Source organism: Polypterus senegalus, chromosome 10 (genome assembly GCF_016835505.1).
Source record: "Polypterus senegalus isolate Bchr_013 chromosome 10, ASM1683550v1, whole genome shotgun sequence".
NCBI classification, from domain to species: Eukaryota; Metazoa; Chordata; class Cladistia; order Polypteriformes; family Polypteridae; genus Polypterus; species Polypterus senegalus.
The window spans coordinates 104,875,443-104,901,061 of NC_053163.1; the positions used below are offsets into that span (position 1 = coordinate 104,875,443).

The window sequence follows — 25,619 nt, forward strand, 5'->3', positions numbered from 1 at the left end:
TATATCAGAATCTCCTTCACATTTTGTTATCATACAGGTATGTTAATTTCTATTCCATTATTTCTCCTGCAGGCAATGAACATCCTGACATCTGTTCTTCTCCTTTATGCTAAAGAGGAAGAGGCCTTCTGGCTTCTAGTAGCTGTTTGTGAGCGGATGTTGCCAGATTATTTCAATCGCAGGATCATTGGTAAGCTCTGTAGTTTGTAGATGTTTTACTTCAGCAAGGGTGTGGTTTTCTATTTTCAAAAGTCCCCCGTTTTATCATTTTAATATCCATCCATATATCCATTGACCCATTTCCTGAACCTGTTTATTACAAAAAAGAGTTGTTTATGGATGGAGCCAATCTCCGCAACATCACGCATAAGGCAACAACCGGCCCTGGACAAATGGAGATTCTGTTTCAAGGGATACGTACACCCACAATAAGAGCAAATTCATCTGTATTTTGCATTATAGACACTCCTTTTTTCTTACCTTATGTGGAGTCAACTCTCTGTTTCCTTTCAACAATTCAATTTGTTTCTGCTCTTGGCATCACTCCAGACAGAGAGAAATATTCTTCACAAGGAGCAACAGAAGCTGTGGCTTCCAACAGGAGGTGATGACAGCTATAATGAGACCATATGAGTAAAGATGAAAATAATTCTTTAGAAGCACTAAAGCATCCCCAAATCATTATAGTATTATAGCATTAAATATCTTCTTTTAAAGTTCTGAGGGTCTTTTCCTTTCCTATAGTAGTAAAATTTGTATGCTACTTCGGGTCCTGAAGTTTTTATTTGTGTTGGCTCTATAATTGCTTCTTAAGGACCCTGCTCCATATAAATATCATATACATTTTGAGAAATGTTTTTGCATATAATTTCAGTTAAGAGTTAATAATATGTTATGATTAATAGTTTCTAAAAATTGAATAAAGGAAATGTCCAAACTCATCAAAATCACACTCAAATTTACCCACTCGATAACAAATCCAAGTGAACCGTTTGTCTTATAATTTGAAACCCTTTCACCAGTGGAGTACAAAAAAGTTAGTTAGCTCCTGGCCATCTTCAGAATAAGCAGAGGACCTTCAGATTAATTTTAGCATTATTTTGAGCTTTCTGGTTTAGATAATTGTGGAAAAGGGCAACACACTGCAGATGCTTAATTTACAGATTTTTTTTTCACATTATGTGTTTCTATTGTATTTGTCTACAGGTGCATTGGTAGATCAGGCAGTGTTTGAAGAATTGATCCGGGACCGTCTGCCTCAGCTGACAGAACACATGACTGACATGACATTCTTCTCTTCAGTTTCACTGTCCTGGTTTCTGACCCTCTTCATTAGTGTTCTCCCGATTGAGAGTGCAGTCAATGTGGTTGATTGCTTCTTCTATGATGGCATTAAAGCAATCCTGCAACTGGGTCTAGCTGTGCTTGACTACAACATGGACCGGCTACTCACTTGTCGTGATGATGCAGAGGCTGTCACTATTCTAAATAAGTAAGAACCTTACATTAAAAATTCCCTGGAGTCATAACAGATCTGTTTGAATTCATATTATGGTATCATTTTTTAACTGAGCTTTAAGGCTACATTACATTAAGTTAAGCATACATTAAACAAAAATTAAATCAGTATTTAGTGGTTTGAAATTTGTTCTCTTATATTTCAACTAAATATGAATCACAGCAGTGATTTTGTCTCAGTCCCCAGTCTCCTTTTAATCTGAATGTCTTTATATTAATAATGAGTGCACCTCTCACAGTGCCCAAGACAGAATAATGCCAGGCAGAATTTATATTTTTTAATAAAACTATGGTCTTGTTAAATTTAATCAACAGAATTAAGCATTTAAAATACTACAACCTCTAGTAAAATGTAACACTTAATCAACCAGAACATTTAAATATTTGAGGGTACTTCTCAATATTTTGGGCTAAATATGAGTCACAGCAATTGTTTTATTTTTGTATATCTCCCCTAAGAACTGCCAGCCCAGACACCTAGGATAATACCTTTTCTGAAAGTCCTTCTACTGGACACCAAGGTGACCTCATTTTTACCCTATAAGTACATTTGCACCTCTTGGACCTTTTAACTGGAATGACTGTATTTATAATGAGTGCATTTCTCACAATACCCAAGAAGAGTAATAACAAAGACTACAAAACTATGGTATTTTAAAATTTTATTAATAAAATTAAATATTTCAGTTCTTACAAATTATGACAAAGTTTTATATGTAACAGGATTAGTTAAATATTTTAGGATACTTCCCAAATAGATGGATTATAAGCCATGGGCAAAACAAGCATTCAAATGCAGAAGGTGTCCGTAGGGCTTTTTGTTTCTCTCCTTGGCTTGGGTCTTGGTTTGTAGCTAGCTAGAATGGTAGGCTCATTGCTTTTACCTTGTCAAACATGCTTCTTTCTGTCTAGCTACAGCAATATCTTCCTCATGTGTGCATTTGCTCCTAATCATTTAAATTGAAGGAATTAGGCAAATTGTACTTGTTTTCTTGAAATTATATAGGTTACAGAGTATGTTGATTTGTTAATCAATATCCTCATTGTTTACTTCATATGGAAATCCCATCACTTTTTGGAAAGTCCACCTTTTCAAAAGTAACATCATTTAGTAGTCTATACTTCTTTATGGCCACTATGAAACTGTTTGGGGTGTAGCTGTTTACTTGATTTTAATGTCAGTTCTATTTTTCAGTATACAGTTTTGTTTTTTATCTTAATCTTTAAGCTATTTCATGTAGTAACTCACCAGCTGTCTCAGTTTCAGTAGTCTCACCCTTTATAATAATATAGCTTTATATGAAGCTGCAGGGTCTCTCAGTCATGCTTCTGAATTCCATAATCATCACATAGCAAAATATTTCGAAAATTGAGATGCCTGACTCAGTGTACCCATTTCAGGCTAAATATTGTGAGTAAATGCCTTCCTATTTCTCACATCCCTCAACCTACACTAAGCAGTACTGGAACCAGCCACAATGACTTTCTACTCTGATTATACAATCTACTGACAAATTAAAACTGGGCTTTGTCCGACCAGGCCATTTTTAGTTATAAAGTGTTTGAACAGCCATTATCTCTAGAGTGTCCAATTTGTTGTGAATTTCATTTAGCTTGTCTTCTGCTTTAATTCATTTGGGTAAGAGCTTATCTATTGTGACTTTTGACATGCTTCGTGTCTACCAATATTTTATTTTCCTATTAATTTTACAATTGAGAGCCATCATCCTAGTCGCACACCAGTCTTCTGTTTCGAGTTAACAAAAACTTTGGGGATCATTAACTGTGCACTCTGGGTACTTGAAACACCCAGTAAAGAGGCCATGAGAGTTATTTTTTACTGTGGACATTTAACAGCTTTTCTTATCTAGTCTCTTAGTCTATACTAATTGCCTAGCTTAAGTATATTTACTCATTATGCCTAGCAACTTAAGAAATCTCTCTAGCCTGTCAGTCTTGTTAAATGTACTATATTTAAGAATTGTATGTAAAATTAGTCAAAGACATTTTTATCTCTGTTTCAGCTGTCACCCTTTTCATGACACCTAGTATTTGTGTTAACCACATATTTTCATTTTTCTATATTTCAGTAGAATTTGCAGAAGACCTATTGTATTTCAGTCATCATATAGTTATTTTTTCTAAGAGAATATTAAAGTGCTGAAATAGTTAAAATGACATGATTATTTGATATTGTGTCTTTGCAGGTTTTTTGATAATGTGACCAACAAAGATAGCCCTTTGCCTCCTACTGTACAGCAGGCTCCAACTGGAAATGACGGCAAGAAGCTTCATCCAAAAGTTGATATTACTAATTTGATCAGAGAAGCTTATGAGGTTCACGTTTATTTGTGAAAATATTTCTTTCACTTTGTTGTTTGTAGCTTAAGATTCCTTTCAGGTGAACTGTTGCAGAAGTCACTTTTAAAGATTTGTGTTGGGCTATGCAGTGTTAGAAAGCCAAAGAATGCTTTAAAGGCAGTTGACAAGCGTGTGTTCAAACACAGTCAAAATGTAAAGCAACTAGTGCCCTCACAGGTGAAAACATAAACAAGTGAGCAGCTGATTTGTGCATGTAGAAGTTGCCAGAGGACAGTGGTCAACTTATATAGTGGTGTGAAAAACTATTTGCCCCCTTCCTGATTTCTTATTCTTTTGCATGTTTGTCACACAAAATGTTTCTGATCATCAAACACATTTAACCATTAGTCAAATATAACACAAGTAAACACAAAATGCAGTTTTTAAATGATGGTTTTTATTATTTATGGAGAAAAAAAATTCAAACCTACATGGCCCTGTGTGAAAAAGAAATTGCCCCCTTGTTAAAAAATAACCTAACTGTGATGTATCACACCTGAGTTCAATTTCCGTAGCCACCCCCAGGCCTGATTACTGCCACACCTGTTTCAATCAAGAAATCACTTAAATAGGAGCTGCCTGACACAGAGAAGTAGACCAAAAGCACCTCCAAAGTTGGACATCATGCCAAGATCCAAAGAAATTCAGGAACAAATGAGAACAGAAGTAATTGAGATCTATCAGTCTGGTAAAGGTTATAAAGCCATTTCTAAAGCTTTGGGACTCCAGCGAACCACAGTGAGAGCCATTATCCACAAATGGCAAAAACATGGAACAGTGGTGAACCTTCCCAGGAGTGGCCGGCCGACCAAAATTACCCCAAGAGCGCAGAGACGACTCATCTGAGAGGTCACAAAAGACCCCAGGACAACGTCTAAAGAACTGCAGGCCTCACTTGCCTCAATTAAGGTCAGTGTTCACGACTCCACCATAAGAAAGAGATTGGGCAAAAACGGCCTGCATGGCAGATTTCCAAGACGCAAACCACTGTTAAGCAAAAAGAACATTAGGGCTCGTCTCAATTTTGCTAAGAAACATCTCAATGATTGCCAAGACTTTTGGGAAAATACCTTGTGGACTGATGAGACAAAAGTTGAACTTTTTGGAAGGCAAATGTCCCGTTACATTTGGCGTAAAAGGAACACAGCATTTCAGAAAAAGAACATCATACCAACAGTAAAATATGGTGGTGGTAGTGTGATGGTCTGGGGTTGTTTTGCTGCTTCAGGACCTGGAAGGCTTGCTGTGATAGATGGAACCATGAATTCTACTGTCTACCAAAAATCCTGAAGGAGAATGTCCGGCCATCTGTTCGTCAACTCAAGCTGAAGCGATCTTGGGTGCTGCAACAGGACAATGACCCAAAACACACCAGCAAATCCACCTCTGAATGACTGAAGAAAAACAAAATGAAGACTTTGGAGTGGCCTAGTCAAAGTCCTGACCTGAATCCAATTGAGATCCTATGGCATGACCTTAAAAAGGCGGTTCATGCTAGAAAACCCTCAAATAAAGCTGAATTACAACAATTCTGCAAAGATGAGTGGGCCAAAATTCCTCCAGAGCGCTGTAAAAGACTCATTGCAAGTTATCGCAAACGCTTGATTGCAGTTATTACTGCTAAGGGTGGTCCAACCAGTTATTAGGTTCAGGGGGCAATTACTTTTTCACACAGGGCCATGTAGGTTTGGATTTTTTCTCCCTAAATAATAAAACCATCATTTAAAAACTGCATTTTGTGTTTACTTGTGTTATATTTGACTAATGGTTAAATGTGTTTGATGATCAGAAACATTTTGTGTGACAAACATGCAGAAGAATAAGAAATCAGGAAGGGGGCAAATAGTTTTTCACACCACTGTATATGATATGATTAGTGCTTCTTGCTTATAGCAACTTGAGACGTCTTTATTGTGACTGTGGCGAAAATATTTAGGAGTTTAATGGTGCAAAACAGATGAAATAGGTTGAAAGGATCATGTATATAGTACAGTGCAATTGTACCTTGCATGCACTAATCAACATATAACAAAAAAGTGGAATCTCTTGCAGAGAGATGGAATTGATAGAGGAATGTACTGTAGATTTTATGACTATGTGTTTAGCTCAACATAGGGAAAAATAGGGAAAAGCCACACCACTGTTTGGAAAGGAATGTTAAAACCCAAGGATCAATGAGACTGCAGAATTTGTTTTATTTCTTATTTTATTAGGATTTAATAAGTGGCCCTTAATTAATGACAATATGTTTTAACCCTTTTCCTTGCTGCTGTTTCTAAAACAAGTTTGTTTGGGGCACATCTTAAACGTCAGCTTTAAGTAACATAATAAGCCATTAAAAATGGATGAAAGTACCTTCTGTATTCCACCAATAAAAAGGACAGAGGTCAGTAGTACTTCTGGAAATGGAAAACCAGCATTTTACAGTATATTCTTTTTTCCTATAGAAATATGGTAATATACGATCTGAGGAGGTGGACAGCATGAGAAAGAGTAATCGACTGTATGTCATACAAACACTTGAAGACACTACAAAACAGAATGTAGTAAGTTTTTTCCTGTGCCTCAGAATTTTTGTATTTTTTTATATTTACAGAATTTTTATAGTTTGCATTTGTTCTAGCAAGTTAACCTTTTGACAGTGTTGCTCATCATAAAAGTTTTGTGAGCACTGCTGATTTCCCATATTTTGTGTTTGCCAGTTGCGGGTTGTCTCCCAGGAACTGAAGTTTGGTGTACAGGAACTTGAAGACTTGTATGAATTGTTTAAGGTAAAATACATACTTTGATTTTTCTGTTCAAGAGATAAAGTTTACATGTTGAATTCACACATATACAATCAGATGCAGTATCACAGTGGCATATGGTAGGAGCATTTTAAAGTTACCTCCTTTTTTCAAAATATTATTCTCAGAATATTAACCATTTTTTAAGCAAGATCTTGCAGTAAAATCTGATTTAAATGAGAAAATGCTTGCATCTAGTTCTGATTTCAATTTATACAAAACATTTAAAATGTAACACTTGTCTGACAGTTAATAAACAAGAAAGTGCAAATGATGTAACAGCTGCAATGCACAAATTCCCAAATGTGCCAAGAAGAAAAAATTGTGTCAAAATCTAGTGTTGTTTAAACTATATTTTGTTATTTATTTCAACATAAATGGAAGTTTAGTGAAGAGGTAAAAAATTCTGTATTGAGTTAAGTTCAGATTCTGATTCTACGATGATCAAATTGCCAAGAAAAGTTGATGTTGTCATGGTTTGTCATGGCGTTGTCTGTGTTAGTATGTGTGTTTGTCTATGAAAAATCCAAATAGATTTTCAAGCCTTAAAATTGTTTTCAAAAGTTACCTTCTTCACACAAGTTACATCATATTTGTTTTGTTACAGACTCCAGGCGTAATATTTATGATCCAGTTTGGTCCAGTACTTATTCCCACATTTTACAAAAATATTTTGACTTATGTTCAATGGTAACTCGTGTAGAAACTGTTTAATTTAACCAAGAATTTTGCAGTCTTCTCCAATTAGTCATGGGACTGGGTCTATTGATTTACAAATTTTTTGCATTGGTAGTTTTTTAGATACATAATTTATTTAAATATACATTTATGCAATATAAACATACTCATTCAAATTAATGCATAAGTGAAGATAGCTGACAATTGGTTTGCCCTACCAGACCACATCCTGGATGGTGAAGAGAAAGAAATGAACAAAAACCCAGATCTGTAAATGGTCAATGTGAACAAAGGCATTAAGTCACCCCTCTACTAATCTATCTGTCTATGCAGCATATTTACTTCATTTCATCGAAATGTGTTTATTATCAAATTAATTATTTAAGTTGTTAATTTAATTCAGTTTCCCATCCGTTTTAATGTACATTTATTTATGTACATAATGCATATTATATACATTAATGTACTTGATACTACAGTATATTAATACACAGTACAATCTTTTGTATTACTAGGGGGCTTTGCCCCCTTCTCGCTTCACTCGCCAACCTCCTAGGCCAGCGCTATGCGCTAGCCTCTTTGTGGTTCTGCTGCTCGTATATGAGGATGCAGATGTACAATTTAAACAGGTTTTAATTTTCATTTGAAGTGTTACATTTGCATAGATGCAACATATAACGGCCGTGATGGAATTTCGTTTCTTTCTCTGTATTAAATAAAACGACTTTTTCGAATGTTTGGCTCTGAGGTTAGTTGTAGATATTCTTCGTGATATTGTAATTTGTTGTTTTCATCTTCCGCATGATCACCACCAACTGTTTCATACATAGTCTATTGGTACGCATTTAAGCAATTTCCCATGTTACTGATCGATATTTTTGGCGTAGATTCTTTTTACTTTCTTGTTTGTAGGTGCTAGGATTGCCCGTTTACTCATTTTTTCTGTTGATAGCCCTTCGTGATGAAATACTTTAGTAAGATTTGGACATAATACATCTTCTTTAATTAGGAACTAAAAGTGAGGAAAATGTTTAAATTTATAAGAGCTGAGAGTGCAGGAATTGTGTCTGACAAAAGCATTCACAAGACTGAGAGGAAAGCGTCTTGTTTGAAAATGATTGATAGAACGGCGTGACTTGAAAGAATCTCATGGCAATATGCTTGTCTCACGGGACTTGAAAAAAATCTTTTCCAAAAGGTCATGTCTCCTAAAAAGGCTTGTTGCATCAAAGTTTTTTACAGTATATAATAAAGAGATATTATAAAATCTTCTGTTGAGTGAATTCCTGCAGTATCACTAAAATACAGTTTACATGTAAGTACTTTATGGACCATCGCATACTAATTTTTTATATACATCTCTGTTACATATTTTAGATTGATTACATTTACACAACAAGTATAAGTATTATGTCTCAATTTGTTCTCCTTTGGAATAAAAATATTAGGACAGTAGTCTAGCATATAATTTAATGAGGAGCTTAGCTGTTTTCAAATATACAGTAAAGATGTTTGCTGTGCAGACCGGAACTCATTTGTTTGTTGCTTCATTCTGAGTACTGTGTCACTTTATAAATGCCCAGATTTTACCATTCATACTCATGCAGAAGACATTTAGCATGTGACCCATGTGGATTCAACATAGGTTGTCCAAATCACAGTTACTTTGTAAATTGTGAGAAAGGAGAAATCAGGCTTTATCTGTTTTGTATCTGAATAACTCCTGGAGAATCTCAAATCTGAAAGACTGACATAAATCTTGTATCTTTTAAGACACAATATTTTTAAGTGTTTTATCTACACACTTTAAAGGTTAGGTTAAGCAGTCTCCTTGTCCTCTCATATTTGTAGAAGCAGCATTTCTTGAGTTGCTATTGGACTGCAGCCAGCCCATCTCTGAAGCATCATGACCCCAGCTTACCATATCTGGAGCAATACCAGTTAGATTGCCAGCAGTTCCTAGCACTCTATTGTCTTTTGAGTCCCTGGTCTTGTAAAGCCAATGGTGACGATCTTGGCTTGAGAATGTTCTACCTTCAAGATGAAAATCAAGATGGCCTCATTAACTTCAGGGAGTTCTGCTGTGGATTTGGTAAGTTTTGTCTTTGGCAAGTTTAGTCTTCACTTTAATTATACCACCTCTAATGAAATCACTGACTGTTTTCTTACATTCTACACAAAAATGATCAAAATGAATAAATATTTACTCATCTGTCCTTTACAATGAAAGGATGATGTAATTAATTTTTTAAATATCTTTAAGAATATATCCTAATATCTTTAATGGCATGCACCATTTCATTTACAGAACATTCAAAATTAAAGTAAATAATACAGTATAGGTTCCACTTGTGATTTTCCTCACTTCTATTTACAATGCATCCGGAAACTATTCACAGCACATCACTTTTTCCACATTTTGTTATGTTACAGCCTTATTCCAAAATGGATTAAATTAATTTTTTTCCTCAGAATTCTACACACAAAACCCCATAATGACAACGTGAAAAAAGTTTACTTGAGGTTTTTACAAATTTATTAAAAAGAAAAAAACTGAGAAATCACATGTACATAAGTGTTCACAGCCTTTGCTCAATACTTTGTCGATGCACCTTTGGCAGCAATTACAGTCTCAAGTCTTTTTGAATATGATGCCACAAGCTTGGCACGCCTATCCTTGGCCAGTTTCGCCCATTCCTCTTCGCGGCACCTCTCAAGCTCCATCAGGTTTGATGGGAAGCATCGGTGCACAGCCATTTTAAGATCTCTCCAGAGATGTTCAATTGGATTCAAGTCTGGGCTCTGGCTGGGCCACTCAAGGACATTCACAGAGTTGTCCTGAAGTCACTCCTTTGATATCTTGGCTGTGTGCTTTGGGTCGTTGTCCTACTGAAAGATGAACTGTCGCCCCAGTCTGAGGTCAAGAGTGACGTGACGCCTGGCATTCACACCAAAGAGTTCAATCTTTGTCTCATCAGACCAGAGAATTTTGTTGCTCATGGTCTGAGAGTCCTTCAGGTGCCTTTTGGCAAACTCCAGGCAGACTGCCATGTGCCTTTTACTAAGGAGTGTCTTCCGTCTGGCCACTCTACCATATAGGCCTGATTGGTGGATTGCTGCAGAGATGGTTGTCCTTCTGGAAGGTTCTCCTCTCTCCACAGAGGACCTCTAGAGCTCTGACAGAGTGACCATCGGGTTCTTGGTCACCTCCCTGATTAAGGCCCTTCTCCCCACGATCGCTCAGTGTAGATGGCCGGCCAGCTCTAGGAATGAGTCCTGGTGGTTTCGAACTTCTTCCACTTACAGATGATGGAGGCCACTGTGCTCATTGGGACCTTCAAAGCAGCAGAAATTTTTCTGTAACCTTCCCCAGATTTGAGTACTAATAGTAGGAAAATATACTGTGATAGGAACAGTATTCTTACAACAGCTCTCTGCATTCAGAACATTTATTTATATAGCACATTTTCATACAAATTGTATAGTGCAAAGTGTTTTACAAGATGAAGAAAGAAAAGTTTCTAAAAAATAAAATTAGGCAATACTAAGTGACACAGAAGGTCCAAATGGCTGGGAGGACAGAAAAAACACACACAAAAAAAAAAAGAGTGATAAAAATGGTGGTATAACAGACAATAAGAGTCACATAGTGTGGGGGAGGAACGATCTCCTCAGTCTGTCAGTGGAGCAGGATGTTGACAGCAGTGTGTGTTGAAGCTGCTCCTCTGTCTGGAGATGATACTGTTCAGTGGATTAAGTAGATTCTTCATGATTGACAGGAGCCTGCTCAGCGCCCGTCGCTCTGCCACGGATGTCAAACTGTCCAGCTCCATGCCTACAATAGAGCCTGTCTTCCTCACCAGTTTGTCCAGGCGTGAGGTGTCCCTCTTCTTTATGCTGCCTCCCCAGCACACCACTCGCCACAACCGTCTGATAGAACATCTGCACCATCTTATTGCAGATGTTGAAAGACATCAGCCTTCTAAGGAAGTATAGTCGGATCTGTCCACTCTTGCACAGAGCATCAGTATTGGCAGTCCAATCCAATTTATCATCCAGCTGCACTCCCAGGTATTTATAGGTCTGTACCCTCTGCACACAGTTGCCTCTGATAATCATGGGGTCAATGAGGGGCCTGGTCCTCCTAAAATCCACCACCAGCTCCTTGGTGTTGCTGGTGTTCAGTTGTAGGTGGTTTGAGTCGCACCATTTAACAAAGTCCTTAATTAGGTTCCTATACTCCTCATCCTGCCCACGCCTGTTGCAGCCTACGATAGCAGCATTATCAGCGAACTTTTGCATGTGGTAGGACACCGAGTTGTATTGAAAGTCCGATGTATATAGGCTGAACAGGAACGGAGAAAATGCAGTCCCCTGCGGCGCTCCTGTCCTGCTGACCACAATGTCAAACCTGCAGTTCCTGAGACGCACATACTGGGGTCTGTCTGTAAGATAGTCTACGATCCATGCCACCAGGTATGAATCTTCTCCCATCTCTGTCAGCTTGTCCCTAAGGAGCAGAGGTTGGATAGTGTTTAAGGCGCTAGAGAAGTCCAGAAACATAATTCTTACAGCACCACTTCCTCTGTCCAAGTGGGAGAGGGATCGGTATAGCATATACTGTAGATGATGGCATCCTCCAGTCCCACCTTCACCTGGTATGCAAACTGCAGAGGGGCGAGGGCGTGGCGGACCTGTGCCCTCAGGTGGTGAAGCAGCAGCCGCTCCATGGCCTTCATCACATGTTACGTCAGAGCGTCAGGCCAGAAGTCATTCAGCTCACTAGGACGTGGTACCTTTGGGACTGGGGTGATGGAAGATGTTTTCCAAAGCCTCGGGACTCTCCCCTGTTCCACGCTTAGGATGAAGATGCATTGTAAAGGACTCATCAGGTCCAATTAGGATCATCTATAAACTAAAATAAGTTTCAAGGACTAACACTGCAGCACCTCTAATAATCATTGAAATTATCAGTATTATTGTTATTTTGCCCAGTTGTCAAACAGAAATGTCTTGCATAATTTTTCACATTTGTAGGAGATTTCTGTTTAGATTTTGTTTTGGTTTCATTTAATACAAACTAGTTATGAGTTTATTATGCAAACAACAGTGTAGCTGACTCATTTTTCATCTCACTGACAGCCCTGTAGGAGACATTTCATTTTTAATTTATTTTATTATTACTTATAAATAAACCACATTGATTATTGAGTAAACTGAATACACTTTGTTTTTAGAGGTGTTATCAATAAATTTCAAAATAACAGAAAGTTAACCTAAACACTCTTCTAAGTTCTGTGCCAATTGTAATAATATATTTTTTACATTTGTAGATGTTCTGTATAATGGAAACTTCACAGAAAAGCTCAAGCTATTATTCAAACTACATTTAAATCAAGGTATAGTAATACATTTGCTAAGAAATGTAGAGTCTTGATAAAATATATACAAAGTATATAAACAATCTATTTTTGAAAATTTCCTTCACTTTGTTCTTTCAGATCTTAACTGAAGAGTCTTACATTCCCTTCTGTAATTTAAATATTATATATTTGATCCCTTGAAGTATACCTTGTTTTTATTTTCATTTTTTGCCTTTTCTGTATAACTTATTTTTATTGTAAATAAAGAAATTGCATTTCTCAATTGGTTTGAAATGTGATATCATTTAAGCAAGTTTGAGATGTGCACTATAATAGATGATAAAAAAAATGTAATTCTCAGGTTTTTCCTGTCTTTCTGATTCCATATATACTAGGTCCTAAAGTCCTCTTGTCAGTCCTTTGAAATCTTTTTTGAACACATCTGCATCTTTTTCCATAAACATTTGTTCAATTTGTTCTTGCTCATCTTTTTGCTTCTTGCCATTTATTTTGAATTTCTTTCTTTCTTTCTTTCTTTCTTTCTTTCTTTCTTTCTTTCTTTCTTTCTTTCTTTCTTTCTTTCTTTCTCCTACTCACAAGATTGCTGATGCTGAAATGAATTTAGTTGGCTTGAGACTGTTTTGTTCCCCCACTTTTCTTCATCCTGCCCAGGATATTTTCATTCTTCTCTTAACCGTCAAGACTTTTCCTTTTTCCAGTCTTGTTGCAGTCTTGCTTTTTGCTTCATTCTAGTTTTCTTTCTCTTTCTGTATGTCTTTCAACAATTTCTTCTAGCTTTCACAGCTTTCACAGAAGTAGAGACAGAAAATCCTAATGTTACAAAGGGCAACAGTCTTACTAAAGAAGATCTGACCCACCTGAGTCGCTTCACTGGTCAGCTTATTTATTTATCTTTGCTCTATGCTGTTCTTTACTGTGCAGTGTTGCATTGTTTTATAGTTTTTCATCAGCTTTTAGGTACAAGTTTATGTCATTAACATGAGCATTTGTTTTTTTCAGTGCCTTTGTCAGATATTGCTGAAGATGGAGTAATTCGAAAAAGCCCAGAAAAAGGTATTTGTTTTGATTTAGAGGAATTTTATATTTGCCTGAATTTTTTGATCTTCTGGTGATGAAGTACTTAAGAGTCTAATTTGCCTATTTGTAATAACAAGGTTGCTCCTCCTCAATAATTACTGTTTTCAGTATATAATGATTTGACAAAAAGTCAATAAGCTAAAACACTCCTCTCAAATTCAGGTTTGTTTAGCACTAAGGTTATATTTCTGAAGAATTTTGCTGTTGTACTCAAACTCACAGTAAGTGTCTTCCTAACACTGAAAGGAATTGTTTTATAGTTTGCTTTAGTTGCTATTTTCTTTATATTTCCTTTTCTCCCCTTACCTGCTGTAAGTGGTAGGGCATGCACTTTTGGCCCATGCACTCCAAATAAATGCAGTACTCCAGAATGTTGAAATTTGCAAATACTGCCCTTTGATGAGTGTGATGTATTTATGGTGTAAGGTGATACAGGTAAATAACACACAAAAAAATAAAACAGCTACACTAAAACAGGTGGGCTAGGAATCAGATGTATTGCACTATGGTAAAAGTAATTACAAGAAGAAACACCACATACGATGTAATGCTGGTCTGTATGTCTCTAGTTCACCTAGTAAGTTGAATAAAGCAGACTGAATGTCCTATTACGAAAATAATTTAAAATGAAGAAGCTGTCCAGTTTAAATACTTCAGACACCAATAATATATATGAGCCAAATGATATAATTTATTTGTTGTCCAAACTGCCATAGGTTGAGATAGGGAACAAGGGATATTTAAAAAGGTGGTGAGATAGAAGAGGAATAGATAGAAGGACTCTACGTGTATTAAGGACAGACCTCAGTTGAAGGTAAAAGAAGAAAAACAGAGGGGGGTTATTACGCAAATCCTGAACATTATTGACTGAAATGTTCCAAGTCCTGAGTCCTCAAAAACATCCACAACTGTACTAATAACTTTATATACCCACAGCAAAAAATATAGTGCATTCACCAATTTCAATAGCCTTGTCGTGAAAGGTGTTTGTATCTTAAATAATTTTTCATGTAAAAAATTATTTCAAAAGTTGCTTAAAAGGACCTTAACATTTCAGTGATTTACCATGTTAATAACAGTTTCAAATATTGACATGTTTAAATGTCAAAATAAAGACTTGATTTCTAACAGCCCAAGTCAACCATATCTCCTTTAACAGTCATCTTTCATGTTCACATAATATGGGGCAAATAAGTGCCATTTTACTATTAATGCTTAAAATGTAACATAAGAAATAGAACACTTCAATGTAATCCAACAGGTTCTTCGTTTCTAGATTATAAGACCATAATAGAAGTCATGTATTTTTATCAATAACATTATTACATCTTATGTTGAAATAAATTATCTAGTAATGGTTGGGGGTATCAAAATAAGTTATGTGTTACATCATAAGTGTGATGTAATGAGTTCTAATTCAGAAAAGTTTGGAAACACAGTGCTCAGATTCTTTTTGTCAACCTAAACCACTTTGCTGTGAAGTGTGTTTGACAATATGTATCCTGTTTAGAGTAATTTCTTTGTGAATTACTGCAAAATATTTTGTCTGAAAGTTTATAGAAAAGACAAGTGATCAATCATCTGAGGTGATAGCAGTATTGTGTCATCTAAATAAATTTTGTGTCCTTAACCAGGGAAAGGGAAGATTGACCTTCAAGCATACCTCAAGCAATGGCAAGATGAGCTCCTCAAAAAGGAAGAAAGTATTAAAGATTTACCAAGAATGGACCAGGTAAAACTGTGAACAACAAAATCATATTGCTGGGGTATGTAAAGTGGTTTAACTGGTTGAGGGCTTTTGGTAGTGATGTCAATTAACTGTTAAATTTATGTACAATATACATTTATTTATGTATTTGTTTAGTAACCTGTCAGGCTATTGATCGATTTTATTATTTGTCCAGTGAGCCTGTATCTTTGTTTTTTATACTTCTGCTGGTGAATGCATTTAATATCCCCTTGATTAATAAAGTTTGTCAAATCTAATCTAATATCACCTTTTAACAGCCTTTTTAAAGCCATATTCTGTGCATAAGATATCTATCTGTTTTTGTTTGTCCTGCCTACACATCTGCCAAATGAATGTCTCCTGAAGCCTTTTGAAGCCATGATATGGCAATTCTCAACACTAAATAGCAAGCAAATCAGTACAAATGTATTAATATTACTTAAAAAATATTGAATATGTATTCTCTATTGAATATGTAAATCTCTTTATTGAACTCTTATTATCTCTTAAATTGAACTTAAACCATTGAGTATAACATTCTTAGTGTTTTCATATGATATGCAATTTTTACTTATTCATTGTATTCTATTTTATTTGTGGATGAGTGTGAGAGAGGACCACACGATGAACTGGTGTCTCATCCAGGGCTGGTTTCTATCTTTTGCCCAGTATTGTCAGGCAACACTCAGAATGCCCATGACTCTGAATGAATTAATTAGATTTGAGAAAGTTATGATTTCATGCAATGTTATGATGTATTATTCACAGCCCTACCAACCTCTCTTTGCTTTTTTTCTAGGCTCAATTTATTCAGTTCTCCAAAACACTTTATAATCTCTTTCATGGACATCCAGAGGAAGAATCTCTGTACAGAGCCATCGCGACAGTTACAAGTCTCCTCCTTAAAATGGAGGAAGTGGGTCGTAGACTGCAAAAGCCTAGTTCTCCTGCTGAAACTAGCAAAGCACCTATACTGACTGGCCAGCCTGAGTCTACCACTCAAGGTGAAGGAGAATCAACAAATGTTGATGAGGTATCCAAGTTAAAAGACAGCTCTCCAGCCAACCAGGTCAAAAAAGAGCAGATCGAGTGGTCCTTTGCTTTTGAACAGATTCTTGCCTCCTTACTAAATGAACCTGTCCTTGTCCGTTTTTTTGAAAAGCCAGAAGACTTTGCAGCCAAACTAGAATTTGCAAAAAAGAACCAGTTCAAATCCCAAATAAATTAATAAATCTTTTGTTTTTTCAAACTCAAAGTTTTAAGAATTGCCGAGCAATAGGTTTCAGTAATTTCCACCTCTTAGGGCTGGTTGTTAAATAGGAGATATAATTTAAGAGTTGCTAGAAGCCATTTGCTTTGTTGACCTGTGGGCAGCTGTGTGTTTTAGATGGGTTTACTGCTTGCACATGATTTTGTTTCTCTGTAGATATTTTTCTGCAGCAATTTTGCCATTTTCTATGCTATAGAGATATACTCATGTGCTAACTGCCTATTTATAAGCCTTAAAAGTGAGAGTTCAAGAATCATAAATAATGAAAAGTTCTACTTCTAGAAGTGAAATATAGCCTTTCAGATGATAGGGTGGTCATACTTAGTCTGTTGCATGATTATTCATAAAGTGATTTTTATGAATATTAACATTCATATTTTGATGATGTACAGTGTACTACATTTCAGTGTAGGTCCTCCATGTTTGGAGGTAGTAAGGGAAGGTGTCATGCAAAAGCACTATAAATGGGAAACCGGAAGAAAATGTAATTTAGTTTTTGGAAATTTACATTTTTTGCTAATAAATTTCTAATATGGAAGGAATCAGAAGCATTTTAAGCTTTAAGTTTAACAATAAGGTCATTTTTTTGGATGCTAAATGCAATGCATTTAGTTGCAATATTATATGAAAATGTAACCAACCAGCAGATGGGGTTATTGTTATTTTTATGGTTTTATGCAAAATTATTTCAGGATTGGTCAGAAAGTGACATGTATTTTCTCATTTAAAATAAATAATTATAACGAAAGTATGCATTGAGTTAAAACAAAAATGCCTGCAAAATTTATTTTATGTTATTACTTAGATTTTGTTAGAAGGTGAATTTATCTGACTAAAGCTCAACTTTTTATTGGGCATTGCTTCAGTTGTATTTATTTTTCCTTAACTTTAGAAAAACTACATAGAGCTACCTTTTCCTTCTTAGTGTTTAAAGAAAGTGAAGCATTTTTATTTTATTTTCTGTGTGCTAAGAAAGTTGCTGTTAGCTGTCTTATGGATTTTTAGGAAAGCTCAAACTTACGTTGTGTCATTATATTTGCTTAATGTGTAAGATTTGTATTTCCTTGACATTTTGCAACTACAGGTAAAATTCTGTTACAATGAACTCCCAGGGACCTAAAAAATATTTCATTGTAATGAGATTCTGTGTTTGTTACTATAGTGCTTTTTTAACTTGTGTCCAGTCATTTGCAATCATTTCAATAGCTTCTTTTGCGTTAATTTTAATCTCCTCCTGCCTACAAGTTATGCTGAAGAGAATTTTTCTCAGCATTTCCTTGCCCTAATACACATTCAGGGTGTGATGCCCAAATGCAATGGCTGAAGCACTGCTGTGCAATTTGGTGGGAGGAATTCAATGCAAACATTATCTAAATGTGGAAGCATGTTGTGTGCAGCACAGTTATCAATCAGAAGCTGAATCATCCTTTTCTTCTTCTTCATATAGTGAGGTTTCTAAACACTTTTGGGATCCCCACCACTCCCAACCCAACGGGAATGACATGCTGAAGTGCGTCCCGAAGCATGATTGCAGCATCTGTGGATGATTGTCTGTTGCTGGGGCAGGGCAATAGCAGGCTCACAGAGGTGCAGTGAAACCCCATAGAAGCAAATCATAAAAGATCAGGGTCGCGCTATAAGTTCCTGTCTTGCACCCCAAAACGCGAGGCTTAGTCTTAGTACTTTAGCAAAACCAGCTTTATTCAGCTTGAAACAACAACAGCACAGTTATTTATTGTAGCATGATCTGCCAATCTGCTATACACAGACACAGTAGTCAGGCTGGGTCATGGCCAGGTTAGTGGCCAAGTAATCCTGTTATCTGCATTTACAATGTAAGTGCTCCTATCCTAAACTTGCATCACCCATCAAGAGCTTTTCTGTTTACTTTGGCGGAGAGACGCAGCATAGCTGTGAGCCTGCTATTCCCCCGTACAGACGCGGAGATCGCACTTTGGCGTGCTGTCTGATTGGGGGAAGTCCCAAGAGAGTTTACAAACCTCGCATTTTCTTGAATGAGTGCCGCATTAATAGTAATGTTTCTTGAACGAGCATCACTGAACCATATAAAAACTGCTTTTTCGATGTCTTCAAATGCAGCAGTTCACATACGTTTGCAACCCGAGATTTTTCTTTTTTTGCTCTGTCTTTCAAGAAAGTTGACAGTGTCCATGGCTAAACATCTTTTTTCTTTTTGTCGCAATCGAGAGCTGCAAAAAAATGTTTTTTTTTCTAATATGACCTGTTATCGTTTTTTCGTGTCTGCCATTTCTATAGGAGGGTGACAATGAGTTAAATTTCAATGGATGTTTTTCAAATGTTGACGAGCAATAAGCAAAAGGTATCACTGAAAACTACAGGAAACAAAAAGGCAAAAAAAAAACAGTACAGGGAAAGTTCGAAGAAAGAAAAAAAAATTTCAGTGTTTCTGTTTGGGGATCGTTGTGCACAACTGAGCTGCGGCCACAGAACTAACTGCTCTGTGGCTGATTCATTCAGGCATTTCAAGGTCTTTTGTCCACATTGTTGTAATGAAAGTATCTGCTGAATGTACTTCGTAGTAACAAGATTTCTATAGACTCGTGTCATATAGGGAAGCTGTCGGGACCATAAAAATACTTCTTTGTAATGAAAATTTAGATATTCGTTGTAATTGAATTTTACCTGTAATTGATTCTTTAAATGTGTAGCTTGCACAAAAAGAGAATTTGAGGAACAGAAAACATCAGCTGATGGGTATTCTTAATAAAAATATGACACAGCAAGAGCCCAGAGTGGATGGCTGGGTGTGATTTTTGCACATTTAGAGAACTGCTTATACACTTTTCCAATAAGCAGTGATGACATCTGCAAAAAATATCTTTTATTTCATGCCTGTACTATGCAGTATTGTTATCTGCGTAGTCTCAGAAACTTTGTTTATCAGAACTACTGATTTTCTTATATTTTCACATTGAAATAAAACTGCCTTAGAGCTCCTCTCTTTTCAGAAGCCGATGTTTGATAACAGCTTTTTTAAAGTGCATTCATACAACATGAATTTGAAATGGCCTAAGAGATGAAAAAAGGGACCAAATTTCAGTTAGTTAAACAAAAGATACTTAATAACAATTTTCATTCCTTGTAACTTCTTCCAATAAGTTAAACATATGTTGTTTATTTTAATGGTTTACCAAAACGTTAATGGCTCATTTGTACTCTGAAGGTACTATGCATAGATCATTGTGGCACTGTTATGCTTTTTTTAAATATTTTATTAATTTTTTTAATCACATTACTGTAAAGCATATACATTCCACATCAAGGCAGTATTATCAACCCTTCCCTACCCAATATTTAGAACTACAAAATGTGAACAAATACCCCAACATTTGATAGTTTTCTTAATATGCTGGGACATCAGTAAGTTTAACAGAGGCCTGAGTTGTTTATTTTAATACAACATTAGTAAATTATTGCCATATCTAAAAAAAGATACCATGCAGAGAAAATTTCATGTTTTCTAATTTTAATGTAAAATAACATTTCTTTTTCCCACTAAGCAATGTAATGGAATAGGAGTCATCCAATTGAATACAAGTGAGCAGTCTAGAGATATAACCCTAACAGCAGATTTTTCTTGACAGAATATTGTCCAATCTGGTTTTACTCTGAATGATTCTATCAGAAAATAAGGAAAATATAAACCCAGAATTGTTTGTCAATTAAGCAAAGATTGATCTTAGTGCAAGTCATTTGCAAAACATACGAGGCAGGCACTTAATAGTGTTTTGCTTTGTCTTGGATAGTTTCAAACTTGCACATAGTGAGAGTACTGTGCTACCGGGAGATTGTATTTGAAGTGTAATTGTTCAAAGAATACAATACCATTGTTAGCAGAGAGGTGTCTAACAATCTAAGTACCATGTAATTTCTATGAGCTTATTACAGGTTAAGGGGGTCTGGAAGAAGTAATCATGATATATGGAAACAAATGAGAATTTTGTCCCAGCTTTATTGTGTTTCAGATATTGGCATCATATTGTAAGTGCATATTGCACAACCATATAGATAGGCGGATAGGCAGGCATTGAATATCAGTTACAAAAATTATTGGTGATAATGGACCGCCTTGTCTTGTTCTGCGTTCTAGAGTAAAATTATCTAAATTTATATTGTTCATATGTAATATCTGGACTTATGTATAATATTTTAATCCTTGCACATATGTTAGGTCTTTTCTTAGTTGAAATGTTTTTGCTGCTTCACTAGTCTTACTTATTTTTGGATGACTATTGATTTATTTCCACTGAAATTTGAATGAAAGCACTTCCATATCCAGTCCGATTGTCAAAGTAAACAATGTTCCCTCTCCTATATTACGCCCAGACCAAATTGTTTTAATTAGTAACAAGCACAGACCATTTTTAAAATGCACTGAAACACATACAAAAGTATGACCTTAGGACATAGAAAGGGTTCGACTTTATGTCTTAGTGTAGCATTCAGGGCTTTTCGATTCCATCTTGTATAATTCCATTTCTGTCTATCTTGTTACATAGTCTTTATTTTGGTCCCGGGAGATCAGAGTGTCTAGCTGCTGCATAAACAGCAATTTAATTTTTACAGTAATTAAAAATTATATTCTGTATAAAATTGTAAATGTTATGTTGAACACTGTTACTCCTTTAAAAGGGGAGAGATTTCAACTATAATGCTTTAATTCATTCTATATTTTTGAATAGTCTGCTAATTTAAATGCTGCATTCTTTTGCATCTATCTCTCAACAAGCATATTTGAGTTTTTATCTCTTTTAGGGTAATTCTTTTCATTATGTTGCAAGGGTCAAAGATATTTTGAGTTTGTTTTGAGGATCAAGACATGTATGTGATAGAGTGGGGAAACTCATGAATTTCCTTTAACAGAAACAGCCATTAATGAAAAATTTCATCATTATTTTATTTTATCTTAAAACCAATGCTTAAATATTATTAAATATTACTACACATACTATTAGTAGAGAAATTAGTGAGCTAGTAGCATTGAGATTGTGAAGGGGGTACAAGAATTGATAAAACCTACCTGCATGTTTCCACCATGTCTATGCTTGATGAGAAGGTATTTCCACCATGTTATGCATCCAGCTTCTCTCTGGATAGGTATACATGCTCATTTTGTCAACTTTTTTCATCACTTTTATTACGTATAGTAGCCTTCATATAGTGTATTAAAATAATTATAAAGGCTTTGCTTCATAGAAAGTTGTTTAGGTTAAACTAAGATCAGGAACCTTTGCCAGATTACAGCATAAATACTGCCATGTTATACTTAAGAGTATCTTTATGTTTATATAGGCTTGATTTTTGTGAAAATATACACCAATTTGATCTTAATACATTTACCTATTAGTGGTTGCTTTTCAAAAAATGCAAAGAAGAAATAAATTAACGTCACTCATTTTGACCATCAACTAATCAACAATAAAGGTTTAGTGTAATTTGTATCTCTAATTCATATTTTCCATTAGGTGGTTCCTGAAGAAAACCATGCATCTTTTTTGTTTATAGACAGCAGGAGGCATCTTACTTACCATTCCTAAATGTTTCCATTGCCCATTCTTGGTGTCAGGTAAACTTAAATGTATATTTATTAGATTTATTAATTTGTGGCAGTAAATTAACTGGCAGTTTACATTTGTGCTACAGTCTGCGCTGTCTCCTGCATGAGGAATGCAATTAGGTGTAAAGAGTTAGCCCACCTCTTAGGGCTTTCTCACACTGGCTTATGTAGTTTTTGCCAACCCAGTTATACCTTTTTATTTATTTTTTCACTGATGAGACTTGGCAGAAGTAGTACAATAAATACACGCTAGGCACTTTAAAGGGGTCCTGAATGTTTCAAGAACATGTGAGTACAAATGTTCCTGCAGCACTTCCTAAAAATCTCAAGCAGATAGTATGTCCCATTGGCTAATGAGTTGGTTTCAATTACTGTACACAAAGGAGGCATACACATGACCACAGTTTTTTAGACTGCATTTTCTACCATTGGAAGAGAGAACAAAGAAAAATTGTTAGTGAAATAAACTGATTCAACAGTTTAGAAGAAGTGCCAATTTGTAGGTGGGGCTGACCAATGCATTCTTATAATATTCCTGCAAACTCCAGTAAGGATCTAACAAAGGGCCATAGAAATTAAACAGGTAGGGAAATAGCTTCAGGGTCATTTCTGTGTCTTCCAGATTTTCTTGCTTTGTCACGTAAGAATGAAATGTACATGCTTTAATAATCTCCTTAATTAAGATGAACAGTTTTGCTCAAGAGTATTGGGAATTTGTTGTAAAAAATAATAAATTAATTCAAAGATAAACGGACAAGTGCTAGATTATGTAAATGTAAGGTCCATAATTCACAAGAAACAAACTGAAACTGTACCAGATTGCAGAAATGAGTTGCAGTCTGTTTATAAAGTGAATGATACACAATGTATCTAATGAAGCCATGAATTTATAGTACTAAGGGTCACAATAAGAAACCAAACCACAGAGTGAAAGGAACTATGATATATGGCACTTTTAAGGAAGCAACACAATGCCTTCAAATGTTTTTTTGTCATATGCAAAAGAATATTGGTGCTTCTTCAATACATGAAGGCTGTACAGAGTTTATTATGTGTACTACACTATAGGTACTTGTTCCACTTGAGATTTCAGCTGGCCTCATAAAAAATAAACAGAATCTAAAATAAAATATAAGGGAAAAAACACCTGTAACTGTTTTATCTAATGTATATGTATATATAGAGAATTAGACTATAATAACATACAGTAATATGAGCATATAACACAGCACTTAGATAGGTCATCAAAATCTTAAGCTTGTTAATTAATTAGCCTGTTTATACTGTAGTCATTTAGAAGTGGGCTTATTTAATGTTTAATGTTTATAACTTTTTATCCAATGTATGCAAAGATCATCTTAATTGTATCATTTTGTGTGTCAGGTATCAGAAAGACAAAATGACCTATGTTCTGTATCTGCCTCATCTGGCCTCTCACACTAGCAAGAAGTGGAAGGCAGCAATCAGTACTGTACACTGATGCACACCACCATGTTAGCCAACTTTACCTAACATATCCAGAACATCTTTTTGGGTGTAAAGAAAGAAGAGTGCATGAGAAGCAAGTGCCAACTGCAGACAAGACACAAATTAAGCCCAAATCCCTGAAGCTGTGATATCTCCATACAGATTTTTCACATGATCATGATAGAATACATTTCTATAGCTCAGCTGTTATTAATTATGTGGAAAATGTATTTATGTATTGGATCTTAAAATAAATACCTCAGTCTTGCATACAGTACATTTTGCCCTTAGAATACAATTTCTTTCAGCTTGATTTTAAATATAAAGCATGCATTACAAAAAAACTGTTATATTGAACCATAAACTGACTAAACCAAACAAATCACACACATAAAATCTTTTGCACTTCTGCAGTTTTTGTCAAAAACAAAGATGATTCTAAGAATAAATCATGATTTTTCCATTAGAAAAGTCCCTTATTTTACAACAGCAACTTTTATTTATATAGCACATTTTCACACAAACAGTAGCTCAAAGTGCTTTACATAATAAAGAATAGAAAAATAAAAGACACAATAAAAAAACAAAATAAGTCAACATTAATTAACATAGAATAAGAGTAAGGTCCAATGGCCAGAGGGACAGAAAAAACAAAAAAAAAACTCCAGACGGCTGGAGAAAAAAATAAAATCTGTAGGGATTCCAGGCCGTTAGACTGCCCAGTCCCCTCTGGGCATTCTACCTAACATAAATGAAACAGTCCTCTTTGGATTTAGGGTTCTCACAGAAGGACTTGATGTGTAAACTACTTTCTAAATAAAAGCATTAGGAAATATTTGGAGAACTGGGTTGTGCCTGGTGTATGAGCATTTGGCGCCATATTGAATGGTGCGAGAGACTTCCTCGATAGGTTTCTGTTACTGGTTGATGTTGATTTGAAGTCTTTGAAAACTTTGCCTGCAAGGGCACATAGGTACAGTATCATCCATCTCAGTCTTGAAGGATTGGAAAAGAAAGCTTAGCTTCTGACCATAAAGTTATTTAACCTTAAAAACCTAAAGTCTAATACACAGGTAATAATGTATTTCTATTCTTGTGTATTTCATCATTTTACTCCCCTTTTGATAGAAATTAAAAAGCCAATGATCAATGTGTGTTTGTAAAGTCATATAAATGTTTTAAGTGTATAACAGTAATTTCGATAGTGCAAGTAAAATATGCCAAAAACATGTAAACTGTGATTAATGGAATTATTTTCTAGATTACAATTAGACAAGCAAGTCATTGTGTGACAATAGCACCAGGCAAATGGAGGCATTTATATGACATTAGCATAACATTAGCTAAACAGGAAACCTTACATTTAGTAAACTATTCAGTATGGATGAGTTAAACATATTAACATATATGTGTAAATAAATTTATGAAGACATTCATGACAAAGTCTGCTTAGCGCGGGTTATAGTGTGGCTACTGTGAGCAATGGCCCCTTAATCTGTTGGTAGGCTGGCAAGACAATTTGAATGTTCTGTATGGTTTCGTGTTTGTTGTTGTCTCCTTCACCAGTTTTCTGGTTCAAGTCTATCAACATTTTCTTCTCCGTTTCGAAGGATTCTTTAAAAGCACCCTAACACTTAATAGTGTTATTCTCCTGCTATTGTTGTTAGTCGAGACATAAGCCAAATCTCATCTATATTATTTTATGTTTTGGTTGTATCTGAAAGGATAAAACTAGTCAATGGCCATTTGT

At 35.5% G+C, this 25,619-nt stretch overlaps 1 protein-coding gene across 2 annotated transcripts in view; it reads left to right on the forward strand.

Annotated features, from left to right (window-relative positions):
• The window catches only part of tbc1d8b (TBC1 domain family member 8B), a 48,582-nt gene extending 30,924 nt beyond the window's left edge, over nt 1-17,658 (forward strand). The window contains exons 11-21 of one of the 2 annotated variants that reach the window (XM_039766286.1): nt 73-190; nt 1,207-1,492; nt 3,726-3,855; nt 6,327-6,425; nt 6,582-6,650; nt 9,195-9,435; nt 12,677-12,742; nt 13,502-13,600; nt 13,727-13,780; nt 15,439-15,536; nt 16,333-17,658. In XM_039766286.1, coding sequence (XP_039622220.1) covers nt 73-190; nt 1,207-1,492; nt 3,726-3,855; nt 6,327-6,425; nt 6,582-6,650; nt 9,195-9,435; nt 12,677-12,742; nt 13,502-13,600; nt 13,727-13,780; nt 15,439-15,536; nt 16,333-16,761 — 1,689 coding nt within the window. In that variant the 3' untranslated portion in view covers nt 16,762-17,658. The remainder of the gene's footprint in view (nt 1-72; nt 191-1,206; nt 1,493-3,725; nt 3,856-6,326; nt 6,426-6,581; nt 6,651-9,194; nt 9,436-12,676; nt 12,743-13,501; nt 13,601-13,726; nt 13,781-15,438; nt 15,537-16,332) is intronic. The other variant, XM_039766287.1, reaches the window with a different exon arrangement.
• Nucleotides 17,659-25,619: the final 7,961 nt, after the last annotated feature.